The sequence below is a fragment of the Bos mutus genome, chromosome 2 (genome assembly GCF_027580195.1).
Source record: "Bos mutus isolate GX-2022 chromosome 2, NWIPB_WYAK_1.1, whole genome shotgun sequence".
Classification (NCBI taxonomy): domain Eukaryota; kingdom Metazoa; phylum Chordata; class Mammalia; order Artiodactyla; family Bovidae; genus Bos; species Bos mutus.
Genome location: NC_091618.1, coordinates 22,849,380 through 22,870,680, shown reverse-complemented (window position 1 = coordinate 22,870,680; position 21,301 = coordinate 22,849,380). Strand labels below are relative to the sequence as shown.

Below are 21,301 nucleotides of genomic sequence, written 5' to 3'. Positions count from 1 at the left end.
CAGCACTTGCTATTTCTGGGTGGTTTGATTATAGCCATTCTGTCAAGTGTGAAGTGATAATTCATTGTGGTTTGATTTGCATTTCCCTGCTGATTAGTGATACAGAGCATCTTGTCATGTACTGGTTGGCCATTTGTGTGTCTTCTTTGGGAAAATGTCTAGTCAGATCCTCTGCTCATTTTAAAAATCAGATTATTGTATTTCTTTCTTTTTTTGCCATTGAGTTGTACGAATTATTTGTACATTTTGGATATTAACCTCTTATCAGATATATGATTTGTAAATATTTTCTCCCATTCAGTAGGTTGCTTTTTCATTATTTTGATGATTTCCTTTGCTGTGCAAAAGCTTTTAGTTTGATGGAATCTCACTTGCTTATTTGTCCTTTTGTTGCACACACACACACACACACACAAATTGCCAGAACCAATGTCAAGCAGCTTATCACCTATGTCTTTTCTTTTTACCACCCGACCCCTCCCCACTGCCCCCCACTCCCGCCACCAGGAGTTTTATGGTCTCTGGTCTTATGCTCAAGTAGTAAATCCATTTTGAGTTAATTTCACTTATGGTGTAGGATAGTAGCCTCATTTCATTCTTTTACTTGTGGCTGTTAGTGTTCCCAATGTTTATATCCTTTCGCCATTTATATTCTTGGCTCCTTTGACATCATATGTATTTTTTAATGACATTCTTGTCTCCTTAGGAACACCGATTTCGGTACTGATTTTTATTTCTAATTTGTGAAGGCTTTACTTTTTGTATTCTATCCTTAAATAGAGTCTGTCTCCAATATCCTCCTATGAACAGACACACAAAAAAGTGAGGTTCTTAAGAGTTAATAACAACACAATTTTAAATTCAAGGACTATAAGTGAGGGAGATAAGCAAACATCTTTTTTCACTTCTCCATAATTGTAAATTTTTATTTTATAGCCTCAGCAACCCATAAAAAGAAACGATCAGTTTAAATTGGTAGCAGACATAGGAGAATTCTAATCCAGGAGGTATGAAAATGATTTACTTCTAATAGCCTCAGAAGGCCCAAGTAAATTATGTGTCTACTACTGACCTAAATATCTGTAGTCTAGTGGGGAGTGCCTAGCCTTGTAAAATCATTAAAAAATACTTTTGCTATTCAATATTACAATCTTCATTTGTTTAGGGGATACGTGAGGATTATTCTAGAACTTCTGATTTTCATTTTGAATATACATACATAGTTCATTACAGTTTCCTACTTAGTGGTAGTCTTCTTCCCCTTCTTGGTATCAACTTTCACATCCTTTAGTTAAACTGAGAGAAATTCTCAACAATATTTATGTGACTTTTGCATTTCTTCTCATGGGATTTCTTCTTGTGCTCTACAAGAATTCCAAGTCAGCAATGACATCTGGACCCTGTTCTGACTGGAGGTGCTTTCTCTATTTTTCAACAGAGGAAGAATATAGTACATGTGAATTTTTAAATTAATATATATTTTTATGGCATCAGGGATATAAGAAAAGATGAAGTGTTTGGAGATAAAGCTACTAAAGTGTTCAGTAGACCTAAGGACAGTAGGAAGGCATTTATGCCAAATGAAAGCTAAACACCTCTTTCTACACTCTCTCCCTTTATAAATTGTCTTCCAAGTGCTTGGACATGGCTTCCAAGTTGTAACCACTTCTCAGAACTATTTTCAGAAAGAGGAAGACTTGATGGTAAAAAAATGCTTTGCTTCTCAATGGCAGCTACATGCGTGACTAATGTCCAGACATTCTGAATGTAATAATTGCTCATGAAAGTTTAGGGTGTGATAAGACCATCTCAACATGAAATTACAGGAGGTTATCTATTAGGAGTGACCTGAATCTAAAGGAATGTTCACAGATTTGGCAAAAATCAAACATTCACTGTTTTGAATAAAGACTTGCTGTTTTAGAGGAACATTGCTTTGCTCTTCCCAGGAACTCAACTCCAAAGAAATGGTCTCCTTCCATCTTTTTTTTTTTTTTTTTTTTAATTCTCACTGCTACAATCCCATTTTCCATACAGTGGAGCAGGTAATCTCTTAAAGAGGTAAACTAGATCATGTCACACTCTAGGTTACAATTTCTATAGTCTTCTGTTGAATGAGAATAAAACCCAAGCTCATTTCCAGGGCCCACAAGGTCCCTTGCCTGGTTCCAGGGTTTTAATCAACCCTTAGGTCCAGGTTCTCTGATGGTCACTCTGATTCCCAGCTCAGAGCTTTTGCCCCTGTTATTTCTTCTGGGGACCCTTTTCTCGAGATCACAGTGCTGGTAGCTACTGTTCCTTCAGATCTGAGCTTAAATGTCACTTCCAGTGCTGCTCCATAACTCCACCTTCTTCAAATTTTGCATTTGGAGTTGAATGCAGTACTTCCAAGTATTCTAGTCTGGAAAAGATGTTTCTTTGGGCACGGGAGATCTTAAAAAGTGGTGCCCAAATCTAAACCATGTGCCCATTAAAAAGTTATGTGCAATGTGTATGACCTCAAAGTCTCACTTGAGGAGTTAGTAAAAAATTCACTTATTTCTGTCTTAAGTTTTATTTTCTGGATAATGTGCATCATTTTAGTCTGATTAACCAGTGTGTTGGGAGATTCCAGTTCATCACAGTTCTTTGAATTTAAGCAACTTCAAGCCCATCCAGGATTATTAGATTTTAAAATTTTTGACCCACTCAGTTTACTTATCCAATAAGTAATTACTGCATACTTACTATGTGCCAGGGCTTCCCTGATAGCTCAGCTGGTAAAGAATTCATCTGCAATGCAGGAGACTAGTTTGATTCCTGGGTCAGGAAATTCCCCTGGAGAAGGGAATAGCTACCCACTCCAGTATTCTAGCCTGGAGAATTCCATGGACTATAGTCCGTGGGGTCACAAGAATTGAACACAACTGAGTGACTTTCACTTTCACTTTACTATGTGCCAGGCATTCTTCAAGGCCTGCAAAAGATTCTGCAAGGAAGGCAGAGTCCCTGCCCTTTTGGACTTGACTTTAGTGGGGGACACAGACATGGAATAAATGACTGCTCTAGGTCAGGTAGCTTCTCTATAGAGGTGACAGGTAAACAGGTACAGGTACAGAATGAAGTTATCTTCTCCTAAAGACTTTATTTCCCTACATTCTGAAAAGAATTAGGTGCTTGCTTTTCCTTTTTGCTATTCTTAGACATTACTGCTCTTGTGCAGGTTGTTTATTTTCATGCTTTTTGATATCCCAGCATGAAAATATATGAATCCAATGGCAAACCTGAATGCTACACACACCATATCAGAAAAAAATTTTCTGGTCCAACTTGTACCTTTTAATCCTCTTGTATCTGCTATTGAAAGGACAGCTCACACAAGAATGACCTAACACTTTAAAACTTTGCTCAAAACCTTGTTGGTGTTTGGTCACTAAGTTGTGTATGACTTTTTGCGACCCCATGGACTATAGCCCGCCAGGTTCTTCTGTCCATGGTATTTCCCAGGCAAGAATATTGGAGTGGGTTGCCATTTTCCTCTCTAGGGGATCTTCCCAACCTAGGGATTGAACCTGGGTCTTCTGCTTGGCAGACGGATTCTTTACCACTGAGCCACTTGGGAAGCCCTAGGCTATCCTAAATGAGTATATTTATCTGTCATCCAATTCTGTGAAGATATAAATAATACTTTGTTCAACAAAATGTTCTCTTGTGACTCTTATTTTTTAATTTTTTAAATATAACTTGTTATTAGGTGAATGTACACATATTCATAAACAGTGACAGAGAACATAGTTTATATATGGAAAAACCCAAGGATTACTCATAAAAGGTTCTTACCGAGGTAACTGTCGAATGTCTCCAGAATACTGTTCATATTTGTAGTTTACCACATACCACTGGGAACTATAAAATTTACAAGCCTGAAAGGAAAAAATGACAGTTAAAATTTATCATTCAAATATCAGCTGTCCTGATAAGAAGCAAGGTGAATTCAGTGTTCATTATCTCCGGGTTAATGTTAAGGTAGCTATGTGAGTGATTTTTTTTTTTTTTTTAATGTGAGTGATTTTAAGGTAGGTAAGCACATGCTTATTATGATCATTCCATTTTTCAGTGAAAGGGAAATCTAACCCTTCCCAGAATCCTACAGGAGGAACCATTTAACATATTTAGTCTACTTTTCTCCATCAAGGAAAGCCTAATTTAATCATCTGGTGAATCATAACTGGATATGTCACTAACCTCAAGTACTGTCATTTTTTCAGTTTTTCTTGGCAATCCTTTCTTTAACAGTTCTTCATAGTGAAAGATGTTATTAATTATGCATCATCCTTTCATCATCATATTAGCCTATTTCTTCTTGTTCTTGCATTAGCAAACCTATCCTTTTCCTCTTTATAACAACCCTGTTGCTAACTTTAGTTTTTCAGTTTTACCTCATTGCCTTCTGAGCCCAGCCTTCTCCCTGATCATTGATTGATTTTTTTATAAATATATGTGAATAAAAGATGACCAAAAACCTTTAAAACACCAAGTTAATAGTGCAAACGAATCAACTTACAGTGGTTCATAATGGCTGAATTTACAGTATTCATCGATGGCAAATATTCCCAAACACCATCTATGCAACTGGCACAGCATTATCTCACAGTGGTTCATAATGACTGAATTTACAGTATTCACTGATGGCAAATATTCCCCAAGCACCATCTATGCACCGCCTGGCACAGCACTGACCATGGACTGGTAATGGGGATTCCACTAGATGTTTGTTTTTTTAAATAAAAATTTATTTATTTTATTTGGAGGTTAATTACTTTACAATACTGTATTGGTTTTGCCATAAATCAACATGAATCCGCCACAGGTGTACACGTGTTCCCCATCCTGAACCCCCCTCCCTCCTCCCTCCCTGTACCATCCCTCTGGGTCATCCCAGTGCACCAGCCCAAAGCATCCAGTATCATGCATCGAACCTGGACTGGTGACTCGTTTCATATATGATATTATACATGTTTCAATGCCATTCTCCCAAATCATCCCACCCTCGCCCTCTCCCACAGAGTCCAAAAGACTGTTCTATACATCTGTGTCTCTTTTGCTCTCTTGCATACAGGGTTATCGTTACCATCTTTCTAAATTCCATATATATGTGTTAGTATACTGTATTGGTGTTTTTCTTTCTGGCTTACTTCACTCTGTGTAATAGGCTCCAGTTTCATCCACCTCATTAGAACTGATTCAAATGTATTCTTTTTAATGGCTGAGTAATACTCCATTGTGTATATGTACCACAGCTTTCTTATCCATTCATCTGCTGATGGGCATCTAGGTTGCTTCCATGTCCTGGCTATTATAAACAGTGCTGCGATGAACATTGGGGTACACGTGTCTCTTTCAATTCTGGTTTCCTCGGTGTGTATTCCCAGCAGTGGGATTGCTGGGTCATAAAGCAGTTCTATTTTCAGGTTTTAAGGAATCTCCACACTGTTCTCCATCACTAGATGGTTTTCAAGATTCCTTTCGATTCTAAAATTACGTGAATCTGGGAATTAAACAGCAACAGCACAACTATAAGGATACCTGTCCTCTAGCATTAGTAGGAAAAAACGAGGAGTAATAAACTTAATGCAATATGAGAGATAAGACCTCTGATTGTCTTTGTAACCAAGAAGGGGACAGGCAAGGAGATCTCTTTGTGAGAATCATTTTTCAGGATGTAGAAGCACTACAACAAAGAAAGCACTGGCCCTGTCTTAGCAGGAACAGACAGTGGGAGAGAATGGCCCAGAGATGGGTACAGATGGGAGGTGGAGAGCGCCGGGTGGGCACCTGGTCCAAGATGCACAGGGAAGGCAGGGAGAGGGACTAGGAGTGCTAAGCCGCTCTAGATTTCTCCGGCCTCGAACTTTCTCAATACCATTGCTTTATTTGTTCAGGGAAACACCCACACACAAATGGGGGCTGACGGCAAAGAATGTGTGAGGCTAGGACAAAGATAGGAGGGGGAGAGTGGCAGCAGCGCGAAAGGAGAAAAGAAGAGATAAAAACACAACAGGCGTGAGACAAATGGACATGGATAACAGCCACAGGGAATCCAGCGGATGTGTACTGACCCTGGATGGAGAAGAGGAATGTGAATAAAACTGAGTATTTAGCTAATATTCAATTTTTTAACTTGCCAATTTCTGAGCCAATTGTGCAAACCACATGTTTCTGGAAATAAGAGGAAATCTGAGCCCTGATATATTCCTTGGCTGGAAAGTTCCATCTTCATTCTGGATAAAGATGCCAGGAATTCAGGCAAGGAGAAAAAGACCCACAGCATCCCTACCCAAGGAGGCAAAACATTCATGATTATGGTTCTTTCCCATCCTCTCTCATTTTCTTACTTCCCTTTCTCAACACTTTGCTGTAGTTTTCAAATGGTACAAAATGGAAAACAAAAACATAAAACTCATCCCTTTTTGGCAGTTCCTTTCAATTTTTTTTTCTTTTTCCTGGTGCAGAGTTTATCTAATTGTCCTTGAATATTTGAATTGAAATACTATGTTTATTCACGGAATGGTATCAGTTCATTTCAATCATTCAGTCGTGTCCGACTCTGTGATCCCATGGACTGCAGCACGCCAGGCTTCCCTGTCCATCACCAACTCCTGGAGCTTGCTCAAACTCATGTCCATTGAGTCAGTGATGACATTCAACCGTCTCATCCTCTGTCATCTCCTTCTCCTCCTGCCTTCAATCCTTCCCTTAATGGTATATTCTAAAGATTTTCTACTTTTGCTTTTCAAATTTTATGACACTTTAAATAAGTAGAATAAAGTTTCATACTCTAATTTATCAACCCAGTCTCTTAGTTCATTAATATGGTTAATAAACATTTTTGAAGCCATACTCTGTACCTAGGGATTTTCTTTGGTGATGCAAACACATCAGTGAAAACGGACAAAAATTCATGATCTCTTAAAACATAAGCCCTTGTGAAAAGCTGGTCAATAGACACAAAAATAAGTAAATTGTGTTAACATATCAGGAATGGTAAGTGTAGTGTGAAAAAGAAAGCAGATGAAGGAGGATGGTAGAGTTGGGAGAAGGAGGACAATTTAAATAGAATCATTAGGGTGAGTCTTATAAAGAAGGTGACATTTGAGCAAGACTTATAGAAGGGCTTCCCTGGTGGCTCAGATGATAAAGAATGAGCTGCAATGCAGGAGACCTGGATTTGATCCCTGGGTCAGGAAGATCTCCTGGAGAAAGAAATGGCTACTCACTCCAGTATTCTTGCTTGGAGAATTCCATGGACAGAGGAGCCTGGCAGGCTACAGTCCATGGGGTCACAAAGAGTCAGACAGGACTAAGCAACTAACTCAAACACTATAAAGGGGAGAGAGTGAGTCATTCTTAAGGGTATTTCAAATTTTGTGCCATTGTAGAAAAAAATGCCTCAGAGTATATCTTCACACATTTATTCCTCTCATTCTCCCCCAAGTCTGATCCATTTTGGATTATTTTCTTAAGATAAAGTGTTCAAAGTATTTTAAAGGTTCTTGATTAAAAAACCTGCCAAACTAATATATACTCTTTATAAGAATATATAAGAGGGTATAGAACTGAACCAAGAACTGCAGGGCTTCATTCTTGGGCTAGAACTAGTATTGACTTCCAACAAGACTTGTAACTCATTTTATTTATTATGATCTCTGATTTAGCAGCTGAACATTCAGGACATTAGACTGGATTAGAAATTTCTGTCTCATAATATCTATCTTCTGCTTCTTTAACTACGGTACAGCCTTTGACTGTGTGGATCACAACAAACTGGAAAATTCTTCAAGAGATGGGAATACCAGACCACTTTACCTGTCTCCTGAGAAATCTGTAAGCAGGTTAAGAAGCAACGTTAGAACCAGTCATGGAACAACAGACTGGTTCCAAATTGGGAAACAAGGATGTCAAGGCTGTATATTGTCACAATGATTATTTAACTTATACGCAGAATACATCACGTGAAATGCCTGGCTGGATGAAGCACAAGCTGGAATCAAGACTGCCGGGAGAAATATCGATAGCCTCAGATAGGCAGATGACACCACCCTTATGGCAAAAAGCAAAGAACTAAAAAGCTTCTTGATGAAAGTGAAAGAGGAGAGTGAAAAAACTGGCTTCAAACTCAACATTCAAAAAACTAAGATCATGGCATCCAGTCCCATCACTTCATGGCAAATAGATGGAGAAACAATGGAAACAGTGACAGACTAATTTTTTGGGCTCCAAAATCACTGCAGATGGTGACTGCAGCCATGAAATTAAAAGATGCTTGCTCCTTGGAAGAAAAGTTATGACCAACCCAGACAGCATATTAAAAATCAGAGACATTAATTACTTTGCTGACAAAGTTCTGACTAGTCAAAGCTATGGTTTTTCCAGTAGTCAGGTATGGATGTGACAGTTGGACCATAAAGAAGGCTGAGTGCTGAAGAATTGATGCTTTTGAACTATGGTGTTGGAGAAGACTCTTGAGCATCCCTTGGACCTCAAGGAAATCAAACCAGTCCAGCTTAAAGGAAATCAGACCTGAATATTCATTGGAAGGACTGATGCTGAAGCTGAAGCTCCAATACTTTGGCTACCTGATGTGAAGAGTCAATTCATTAGGAAAGACCCTGATGCTGGGAAAGATTGAAGGCGGGAGGAGAAGGGGATGACAGAGGATGAGATGGTTGGATGGCATCACTGATTCAATGGACATGAGTTTCAGCTCATGTAGAGCTGGGAGGTGGTGATGGACAGGGAGGTCAACTCCAGGAGGTCGTGATGGACAGGGAGGCCTGGCGTGCTGCAGTCCATGGGGTTGCAAAGAGTCGGACATGACTGAGTAGTCGACTGAATTGACTAACTGACTGACTTTCTTATATCGGTATAGCCTGGTAAAAACTTCTTTTGTTTTGCAGTGGTAAGTGTTTGTCAGATACTGTTCTACTAGGTCCTTTACATACAATCTTAAGAAGCACTACATGAGATTTTGTTATTCCCATTTTATAGACCACAGAGGCAAGGAGAGGCGCAGACTTCTGCCCAAGATCCCACACATGACAGAAGCAGGATTTCAAAGCGGATTTGTCTGACTTAAGAAGTCTGTTCAAGTCATTTATGAGTTGTTTGCTAACTGCAGACTTCTGTTTTTTTCAAATCACATCTGGACTATCAAGCCAAATCTTTCCTGTGGTGTTTCTCTCTGTCTTGAAGTCAGACAGACCTGGTTTTGAATTTTGGTATTAATTGGCAGATCTCAATTAAGTGATTTAGTATCTCTAATTTTTTTATCTGTCTAAATAATACCACCTTCTTTAGGTTCAATTCCTATAAAATACCTACCTGAGGGTAAATAATCAATAAATATTTGATTAAAAAATCAGTTTTGCCAGTCAGTTTGACTCATTCTATAAATCACATTCATAGTAGTGGAGAATAACAACTTGTTTTTCTTGACTTATTCAAGTATAGTTTTAGAGAGCTATCTAAGCTCTGATAATCACAGTATTCTTTTTTTTTTTTTTTTTTAATCAAACTCCTGAATTTATTTGTTAGGTTTCTTACATCTGGTAGTAGGTAGATGAAGATTTAGGTTGAATTAGATGAACCTCAGGAATCTTTCTAAATCAGTGATTTCTCCGATTCTGAGGAAGCCAGTGGATTTTACAAACATACAAATGTTTCTCCTACATAGTTAGGCATTTTAGAAATGTTACGCATAGAAAATTATTCTCTATTCTTTGTTCTAGCCCACATACTCACTCTAAGAAGATCATTAAGAACTATTATAATTATGACAACAACTCCTCTTTGTCCAAAACTGAAGCTGAAGTGACCTGTGAAATTCAAGCCACAGACTATAACTCTGCTTGTTACAATGAGGCAATGGTCCCATTTTCTCCTTAAAAATTATTAATACCTAGTTCACAATACTGGTTTCAAAATACCCACTTCTTTTCCCCTTGAAAATGGGGGGCTGCCATAGTCAGCTTCAAAGATGAAGGCCGGATGTCCAACAAAAGTTTGTTGAACTGGTTAATTTTTCCAAACAGCAATGCCCTGGTTCACATTTTATTCATTTATTACATTTGCTTGTTCAGTCTTTATCTTGCCATCTCTGCCTGTTATTTTTTTAGACATATAAAAATTTGAGTCAGGTCAACTTGGCCAAAGGCTTTTAAACTATTAGGATAGTGTTTCCTAAACTGTGTTGTGTCCATGGGGGTTACTAATTAAAATGCAGGTTCCTGGGCCCTACAGGGGATTCACTGAATCAGAATCTCTAGAGGGGGCCTTGAAATCCATCACTCCACCGGAGTGACAATATGACTATGTCCTTAACATGTTGTCTGCCTAGGAACTGAAAACATTAGGGTCCCAGCTTCATGCAGGGAATTTTAGTAACTGAGATGATGCTCCAGTGTCATTCAAGTAGGCATGGTCTTTTATAAGAGCAGGGAGCATACCAACTCCAGGATGGGGCCTTTAGGAGACATTCAATGATAGGAGACATTCAATACATATTTTTAATGAATGAATCTTCCATGTTTTTTTTTTTTCCTTTAGAAATAACTAAATAGGACACCTTAAAAGTTCTAAATACCTAAATACTTTAGAAAAGATTGGACAACTGTAAAGGGTATCCTAAAACACTATAAATAAAACATTTCATTTTTCTCCCCTTTCTTTCCCTTTTTAGAAAATCATCTGTTGCCAACATCTGTTGGATCATTGAAAAGCATGGGAGTTCCAGAAAAACATCTACTTCTCCTTTATTGACTATGCCAAAGCCTTTGACTGTGTGGATCACAACAAACAATGGAAAATTCTTAAACAGATGGGAATACCAGACCACCTGACTGGCCTTCTGAGAAAACTGTATGCAGGTCAAGAAGCAACAGTTAGAACTGGACATGGAACTACAGACTGGTTCCAAATCGGGAAAGGAGTATGTCAAGGCTGAATATTGTCACCTTGCTTATTTAACTTATATGTAGAGTATATCATGCAAAATGCCAGGCTAGATGAAGCACAAGCTGGAATCAAGACTGCCGGGAGAAACATCAACAACCTCAGATATGCAGATGACACCACCCTTATGGCAGAAAGTGAAGAAGAACTAAAGACCTCTTGATGAAAGTGAAAGAGGAGAGTGAAAAAGCTGGCTTAAAACTCAACATTCAGAAGACTAAGATCATGGCATCCAGTCCCATCACTTCATGGCAAATAGATGGGGAAATAATGGAAACAGTGAGAGACTTTATTTTTTGAGGCTCCAAAATCACTGTAGATGGTGACTACAGCCATGAAATTAAAAGATGCTTACTCCTTGGAAGAAAAGCTATGACCAACCCAGACAGCATATTAAAAAGCAGAGACATTATTTTGCCAACAAAGGTCTGTCTAGTCAAAGCTACGGTTTTTCCAGTAGTCATGTATGGATGTGAGAGTTGGACTCTAAAGCTGAGCACTGAAGAATTGACGCTTTTGAACTGTGGTGTTGGAGAAGACTCTTGAGAGTCCCTTGGACTGCAAGGAGATCCAACTAGTCCATCCTAAATGAAATCAGTCCTGAATATTTATTGGAAGGACTGACGCTGAAGCTGAAACTCAGATACTGTGGCCACCTGATGCAATGAACTGACTCATTGGAAAAGACCCTGACGCTGGTAAAGATTGAAGGCCAGAGGAGAAGGGGACGACAGAAGATGAGATGGCTGGATGGCATCATCAATTCGATGGACATGAGTTTGAGTAAGCTCCGGGAACTGGTGATGGACAGGGAAGCCTTTCATGCTGCGGTCCATGAGGTAGCAAAGAGTCAGACATGACTGAGCGACTGACTGAACTGAACTTAGAAAATCATCAGAATCAATTCAAATCATGTTACCTACCTCAAATAGCAATTTGAGTTTGGCAATGTAATCTGTCCAGCTCTTAAAAAGGCTGATTATTAGATTATGACTACAGAGTAATAAGCAGGCAATAGATGGCTTTTTAGATTCAAAACTATTTTTCTTCCTGGCTATAGAGGCTTACTTAATTACATGACTACTGCCTTGCCAGGAAGGTTTATGTGACCACAAAAGGTACTCTCTTTGGCCCTTACTTACCACTGGGATGAATTGGTATGTGTAAAATGATGGTGGTAATTTTCATATCAATGCCATTCTTTATAACATTTAGAAATAATTATGACTATTTTGTAAATGTTAAAAAATGCAGCATCATGAATTTAAGTGAATTCAGGTGAATTATGTATTGAAAGAGTGGCTGGATAATTTATTGTCCACATTGAGGCACTTCAAAGTGAAAAGAAATGCTATTGGCCAGGCCAACAGATAGAACATGAAACTTCTTGCAAATCAGGATATTGGTCATCCAATAAATGCATCAGTATTTTAGAAAAAAGGAAAAGGTATTTTCTTTTAAAATTTAAGTGGATCACATTGTATATTCCTTTAAAATTAAATCATTAATTTCTGCACTATAAAAATAAGGTGAACTGCAAACGATCTTTTAAAACTTATCCTACACTCTAGAGAGAGAAATGGAAATGAGTTTGGAGAAAATAAATGTGACTATAGATCTGACTCAATTTCAGAAGTCATGATAGAATCTTATTTAATAGTTTTTTGAGTCTGGTTTTTTAAAAATATTATTTGATATTAGATAATGTTGCTATGTATATAAATACGCCCGTACAGTATAAAACAGAATATCATAGCAAAGGCCAACCATAAGTGAAAATAATTTTTAAACTATTTTGTTTGAATTATAGAGTTGCCTAAACTGCTGTCTTGGTTGATTCTAAACTGAAAATGAATCAAGGTATTTGGCTTTTCTTTTCAAAATGTGCTGCATTAAGGCAACTGAACAAACTTTAAAATTAAGACTTTCATAAGTCATACCTGTGCCTAATCTGGGGGAATACACTTTAATTTTCCAGCTAGCTATCCCAAGTATTTTGTCAGGACATAACAAATGGATGGTACTAAAAAATAACAACAACAACAAACAAACAAACAAAACCTTTGATAAAATTATGAGTTAATCATTCTTTTCATATAATTCAAAAATTATATTGTAATTCAATGCAATTGAAATGTTAGGTTCAAACTTATGAAGAATCTTTTTTTTTATTTTTATATTCCAGGGTCTCTGATTTATAGTTCTGTCTTTATTCACTTACCACCAAACATAGGATGACTCTCATTGTGAAGAAGTCTACAGGAAGTCAATTTAGAACTGGAACCATTTTGCATATTTGGTAGAGAAGGAAATGACAACCCACTCCAGTTTTCTTGCTTGGAGAATTCCATGGACAGAAGAGCCTGGTGGGCTACAGTCCACGGGGTCACAAACAGTCAGACATGACTGAGTGACTAACACCTGCATATTTGGAAACAAGACTACTATTCTAGGGAATTGAACACTAGGAAATACGTTTCTTCAGAGTGGTTAATGTAAAACACAAAAAATTTTGATTTCATTGTTTTTAAATTGCATTTTCCATATACATTCTATCCTAATGCCACTAAACAGTAGATTAATTTGAATTTACCTTAATCGACATTCGTATGTTTATCTTTGTATGTGTGTATGTGTGTGGACTCAGTCGTGTCTGACTTCTTGCAACACCATGGATTATAGCCTGCCAGGCTCCTCTGTCCATGGGATTTTCTAAGCAAGAATACTGGAGAGGGTTGCCATTTCCTTCTCCAGGGGATCTTCCTGACCCAGGGATTGAACCCTCATCTCCTGCATTGGCAGGCAGATTCTTTATCACTGAGCTTTACTATCATACATTTAGTGTAAAAAAAAAAAAAAAAATTGGGTGATCCATTTTATTCTGACCAGAAAAAATCATTATATAAACTAGGCCTATATACAGGTTAACAGATTTTGATATCATTTTCCATTAAATTCTTGAAGTTGCAAAATAAATGTGGCTGTACTTTTAAAAATACTTATAAAAGTACATACAATATAGATTCCCTTAAACCTCCAGCAAGACCTTCACTAATGAATTAAGAGCCTCTTCAAAGAGAAACAAAAATCTTTTTATTTGCACTACTGTTATTAAGAAAATATTATGAATTATTTGCAATTTGGAGAGGCTTTTTTATAGTTGTGTTTCCCCCAATGTGTTCAGTTGCTAAGCCGTGTCTTATTTTTTGCGACTCCATCAACTGCAGCATGCCAGGCTTCCCTGTCCCAGAGTTTGCTCAAATTCATGTCCATTGAGGAGGGGATACTATTTAATCGTCTCTTCTGTCACCCTGTTCTCCTCCTGTTCTCAATTTTTCCCAGCATCAGGGTCTTTTCCAATGAGTCAGCTCTTTGCATCAGGTGGCCAAAGTACTGGAGCTTCAGCTTCAGCATCAGTCCTTCTAGTGAATATTCAGGGTCGATTTTCTTTAAGATTGGGGCTTCCCTGGTGGCTCAGAGGTTAAAGCGTCTGTCTGCAAAGGGACTGACTGGTTTGATCTTGCTGTTCAAGGGACTCGCAGGAGTCTTTTCCAGCACTACAAACTGTGCCTGTACCCCTGATGTCACAGCAGAGGAGCTAGTTCTAGACTGAAGAAAACCATTCTTACTATGCTCTGGTCCAAGGTTAATGAATACATTAGAACCACTCATTTTCTGCCCCTTGTTTCAGATTCAGAAAACAGCTTTCATTTTTTTACTTAATTTATTTATACATGCAAAGAAACCCTGGAATTATTTATTGAAAGACTTATTCTTATTTCTCGGTAAGTTTAATGGCACATTATTCTACATATGAGATTCAAACTATTTGTATAAAGTACAAAGGCATTTTGGTCAAAAGAATGGTTTCTTTATCAAAAGTACACAATATACAGTTCAAAATTAAAGACAAAATATATAAAGTTATTTTAACCATAAAAGAAATGAAATTGCCTGACAAGATGCATTTCATTTTGTTTAGATATATTTCTTTCAGTTAACAAAAGGACACTGCATGAAATACATTTAAAATCAAGGCTAATCTCCCTTTCCCCATAATTTTCTTGAAATGCTAGGACCCGTGTTGCTTAAAATCTTCTCTCAACATGATGCAGCTTTTATCCTGACTATTCATAATTTTCTTGTGAATTAACTGAATACCACTTATCTGAGTCCAGATGGTGGAAGAGGAAGAAGGAAAGAAAGAAATTTCATTTTCAATATTTTGGTACATAATTTAACAGTCTACTGAACTATTTTTAACTTCAGGATTCAGTGTTGTACCTGAAGAGTTCTAATATTTTTACTGGGTTTACTCTCAAGGCACTTCCTAGGTAAAGGGACAAACATATACTTTCTTTGACAAGATAACACACTTTGCTTCTCTTCAGAGTTCACCCAGCAGTAATCAGGTTGTGATCAAAGTTTATGAAACCGCTCTGTTAAAGAACAACTGGTGACTCTCAATTACCAAATCCAGTGAATTACCCAATCTTGACATGTCATTGGTGTTTTATATCATTGCCTCACTCTCGCTACTGACAGTTCTTTGATTCTGAGAAATCATTTCTCCTTGTTTTCTTCCTACCTCCTGGTCCACTGGTTCACTTCTTGTGCTGGGCTCTCTTTCCCAGCCTTTTACATGGGAATGTCACTCAGGGACCTGCCTCATGGCATTCCTGGGCAAGCTCTTCCAGATTCAGAGTTTCCATTTTTAAAGCCAGAGCCAGAGCCCACCCCTTCCTACTATATTGAGACCTATGTATGTATCTTGTTGAATCTCTTGCTCTGCATGTCACCCAGAGATGTCATCTTATTTTCTTCATCCATCTCTGCTTGAGCAATCTGCACTTTCTTCTGGGTACCTTATTTAAATTACTGACACAACTATCAAGCTAATAGCCCAAGCCAGAAATGTGGGCATCATCGCCAACACAGTTCTCTCTTTTCCATCACCAACTCCTGTGAATTCTATCTCCTTAACAGTTCTTTACCATTATCACCATTATCTGCCACATGTTAGTACAGATCTTTAACCCAGCTAGGCTATTAAAATAGTCTCTCTGGCTTGAACTCTACCATGTCCCCAATTCCTGTTGATTTTCTTCCATCAGATTTACATCGGCATTTCTGAGACACATTTCTCAAGATACCCAGGGGGGAAGCAGAATTTCTCCATGGCCAAAAAAATCTTGGGGGATATTTCATGCCTTTATTCTCTTCTAAGGCAGACTCTGTAGATGTTAGCTAGTTAAAGAACTTTGTGGGTGTTTGTGACCATGAACATCCTGCAGTTCCGGCTTTCTGCAGAACACTCCGTGCCTATGTGAAATTAGTGTCTGCTCTGATCTTAATCACCTTTTTCCTGGTTTTTATTGTGCATTTTCTATGGAAGCCTAGCGATTTCAATGACATTTATTCTGTCTTCTCTGAATCTAGTTTGTTTTCCCTATTCAATCTTGGGTTCTTTTATAATTTTTTTTTTCCCTGGAAAATTCAATTATTGCTGGTCTGGAAACCCTGTTTAAAAATCTGAACTTTTCCTTGCCTCAGTAACTTAGTACTTTCTGGATGAGGACAGTACATAATCACTGTGTATGTGTGTGTATACATATTCAGATACAGATGCAGATATAGATATTTTGCTTCTATTCTTTTAATGCTTCCACGACTCTTAAATCTATCAGTGTTTTATGTCTTGACCAAAGTGAGACTTGGATTCTTGAATTCATGACTTATGCCTCACTTCATTGTTAGTCTACTCCTGATGCAGGTTGATTTCTAGAAATCACAAAAGGCTTTGCTGGCAGAGTAACTGGCTGCTTTAGTACTTACTATATTTCCCAGCTATTCAGATGAAGTGGTCCCGGGACCCTTGCTCCCTGTTGAGTCACTATATTATTCTCAATTCTCTACTTGCTCATCTTCTTTGTTAAAAGAGACAAAACCAAGAGCTTAGCATTAATTAATGTTTTGTGTACATTAAAATGAAAACTTTGCTGTAAAAGTTTTGCTTGAGAAGTCTGCCTCCTATTTATAGATCCCTTTAATTGCTCCCCTGACCTTCCAGTGAAAGGAAGTGGTGCTTGTTTTATCATGGAAGTCTTTTATAATTTTTATGGTTACAGATGTTGATTTTAGGCTATTTATGAGGATCAGATAAAGACATTGGTTCCCAGTTATGTTCCAAGTGTTTTCATACTATTGCTATATTTATTTCTAGAAACATGGCATTGGGATTATTAATATCATTTAAAGATGGAGAAACTGAGGCAGAAAGAGGAAATCTTTGTCTAAATGAAGGATATATTCCCTTGTACACAGTGAAAATAGCCCCATTAGATCAGGATATTAAGAGCATGATTTAAAGGTGTTTTTCAAAGGGTCAGAGGTAAAAGTGGGTAAAAGCATGGTGTTAATTCCCACTCTGTGTGAGAGTGGGCAAGTTATTGATCATTCAGAACCTGCTTTGTAGGGTTTAAAATGAGGTAGCAGTTCTGTAACATAAAGTGCTCTCTCTCTCTACATATATATATATACGTATATATACATATATATACCTACATATCTAACCTATATATAGAATGTTGCCGAACTCTGACTCATGTTAGTTTTACATAACTGTGAAGTGCTTTAGTGGATGTGAAGTACACCTATACTCTTGTCTGGGAGAATACTTAACCTTACATTTCATAGACACAAAAAAGAAATAATAACAGATTAAACAGTAAAGGAAGAGATTGCTCATTTTATTAAAGCACAAAGTTATTCAAGATTTGAAAAAGGAAAGAATGCTCACTGCCTTTCCTAAGAGGCTCAGAGTTGTCAAAAGTAGAGTGTAGAGAGGCAGAATGCAACATTAGTGTTGAACTTGGGGTGTTTAAATAAGATTCATGCCAATTTGTTGCCTAGCAATCAGGGTATTTATCCTTGCCTGGGGAGCAACAGGGCAACTGAGCACAGGGTGGATCAGAAAGGTTGCTTACTGCAATACAGCAGCCACTGTAAGGGGAACACATGTTTCTACAAAATCCTACAAAAATGGCAATATGAATTCACTTCAGGGCTGGCTTACTCTGGTTGGAAAAATTCAGTCAGTATTTTGCAAGTATGGTCCAATAACTACAGGCATCAGGGTTACAAAGCTACAGGGGGTTGTTAGGGCGAAGACTGAGGCAAGTGTTCTTTCCAGAGGGCAGCTATAGCAAAGCACACACGGCAGTCAGCATCGTGGTTAAGAGGCTAGGGGCCGGACAGCATGGGCTGGGATGCTCGGCCCGTCTATTCCCAGCTGTATAATGCTGGACACGTTCCTTAATTTTTCTATGAAAGTCTCCTTGTCATTAGAAGGTGATGATGATGATGAAACGTATGTTTGTAATTATTGCAAGGAAAGGCCTGAAAAGCATATCTGGCCCAAAGTAACTAGTCAATGACGATCAGCAGCTATTAGCTACTGAGGTCAAGACTTCTTGGCAGCCTACTTCTCTGGGGTTATTTCTCAGTCTTAACCCAGCTTTTTAGGGACCCCTTTCTTTTTATCTACTGTCCCCAGGCTTGACTATTCATATTCCCTTATCATCACGTGATGTTTGTCTTCTATCCCAAGGCATAAGTTTTCTCTTTATCTCCATCCTTAAAAACAAGTACAACTATGGGGATCTTCACAGGGTTTTCACTGCTAGTGATCCGGAAAAATTAGCAGGGAATAAAAGAGTTTCTTCCCAGGCTTCTTCCACTTTCTTCTACTTTAGATCCACAAGGGTGGGAAAAACATGGTAAGAAGATTCATTCACACTGTCAAGACAGATGCTCTGTCCTGAGATTTACAACAGAAAAGTTTAGGGTGATGAAGTCTCTAAAGTGACTACCTAATGACTGGAAGTATACAGTTGGATTTTAACTTTTGGAGACAATTTTAGGGAATAGACTCACGTTGCTTCCAATTTTGGCAGTATTTTTAGATATACTCTAACTTTTTCAAAATATTTTTTATTAAAAAAATTTGTAACCACAACAATACAGAATCTATACATTGGGCATTCCAGTTAATGCAGTTAAATGTGTATAATTTTTATTGCCTACTTATTATTATAAAATGTAGATGTGCCAAAACATATTCAACCCCACTTATATCAGCTGATATTACAAATTGGGCTTCCCTGGTGGCTCAGTGGTAAAGAACCCTCCTGCCAATTCAGGAGACTCGGGCTCAGTCCCTGGGTTGAGAAGATCCTCTGGATAAGGAAATGGCAATCCACTCCAGTATTCTTGCCTGGGAAATCCCATGGACAGAGGAATCTTTCAGGTTACAGTCCATGGGGTTGAAAAGAGTTGGACATGACTGAGCAACTGAGCATGCATGCATGCACACTGTACTCATGCTTGTAACTGTATTTTATATTCTAGCGTTTGTTTTTCTAAAATGTATGCTGCATATTTATACACATTTGAGTATCTCTAAATGCCACAGACATGTGAAAATTAGAAGCATTATGTGATAGTGTTTGTCTCCCTATATGCCTACTCTCATTTCTTCATTCACATATTATACATCATTTTTTTTTAAATTTGTATTTCTATGATTACAAGTGTAGCTTGGCAATTCTACATTCCTCTGGGCCAACTTAAAATTCCTGCTCTTTTTGAATTTCCTGCTCCTTTCTTTGTGCTCATATTTTCTTGGGTTATTTACCTTTTTCTTATTAATTTATAGAATTTTGTGTATTAGGAATGTCTGTGGGGGAGTGTGGGAAAAGATATATGAGTTGTGAATAAATTCTCTAACCATTTTCTTTGGCTTTATTGATGGCACCATTCATCATAAAAATTCAAGACTTTGTTAAATGCATGTATTTTTCATAACTCTTCATTTTAAAATGTCTTCCTATGTTTTTACAGCTTCTGCTTTTGAAATTAAGATATTAAAAATTCATCTGGAATTAATTTTTACATGTACTGTTAGATACAGCCTTAACTACTTTTGTCCAAAACAGATAGCCCAGTGGTATTTGTAGAACAGTCCACCCTTCACCAGGAATTTGAAGTGCCACATTTACCAGTTATCAAGTAACCATACGCATTTGGGTCTGTTTCAAATACTTGGTTGCTTTCACTGGCTTATTATTTTTTTTTTTTTTAATTTCAGAAGGCAGAGAAAGATGGAGAATGTCTATTTTTAAGAGTTAACATTTCTCTAATACCAAAGAAATAAAAGAAAACTAGAGCCAGATTTCACTCATGAATATAAATGCAAAAATTTGAAAAAAATTAGCAATTCTAATGCAGCAAAGAATTAAGGTAGAAATACAACTTGAATAAGAAAGTTTAAACCAGAAACACAAGTATGTTTTCATAGGACAGTAACCTATTAATTCTATTGCAGCACTAAATTCAAGCAAAAAAAAGCTATTATGTCAATAGGCTGGATATGAATTTTGTAACACTGGGTATCCAGTCTTTATAAACACTGTGGAGACCAAGAAAGGTCCTTCTTAAACATGATTAAGACCAGAAAGACCTTTCTTAGACATTTCTTTTGTCTCTGAAACTATCATAAAACACCAAATCAAGAATAAGACAGGATGCCTGATTGGAATTATTATTCAATATTGTTTTAGAGATATTAGATAATAACACAAAAATTAAGGAAACAATATACTTATTAGAAAAAAAGAAATTTTAAATTTGAAAATCAGTAGCTTTTAAAAAATATCAGCAATAAATAGTAAGAAAAGAAGTCTACTCACAATTTTGCAACAATAGTATAAAATATGTGGAAATAAATTGAACAACAAAGTTAAAGGTTTTTAAAGAAGGAAGTGTATTTAATACACTAGATAGGGTATTAAAAAAGCAGAGACATCACTTTGCTGACAAAGGTCCATATAATCAAAGCTATGATTTTTCCAGTAATCATGTATGGATGTGAGAGTTGGACTATAAAGAAGGCTGAGCACTGAAGAACTGATACTTTCTAACCGTGGTGTTGGAGAAGACTCTTGAGAGTCCCTTGGACAGCAAGGAGATTAAACCAATCAATCCTAAAGGAAATGAACCCTAAATATTCATTGGAAGGACTGGTGCTAAAGTTGAAGTTCCAATACTTTGGCCAACTGATGTGAAGAGTCGACTCACTGGAAAAGATCCTGATTCTCGGAAATATTGAGAGCAAGAAGAGAATGGGGCAACAGAGGATAAGATGGTTGGATGGTGTCACTGACTCAATGAACATAAGTTTGAAGAAACTCCGGGAGATAGTGAAGGACAGGGAAGCCTCGAGTGCTGCAGTCCATGGGGTCACAAAGAGTCA

At 37.5% G+C, this 21,301-nt stretch overlaps 1 protein-coding gene across 7 annotated transcripts in view; it reads right to left on the bottom strand.

The window, feature by feature from the left end:
• The window catches only part of DOCK10 (dedicator of cytokinesis 10), a 304,771-nt gene that overhangs the window by 136,161 nt on the left and 147,309 nt on the right, over positions 1–21,301 (bottom strand). For all 7 annotated transcript variants that reach the window (XM_070385816.1, XM_070385833.1, XM_070385802.1 and 4 more), the window contains exon 4: positions 3,820–3,902. In XM_070385816.1, the coding sequence (XP_070241917.1) occupies positions 3,820–3,902 (83 nt within the window). The remainder of the gene's footprint in view (positions 1–3,819; positions 3,903–21,301) is intronic.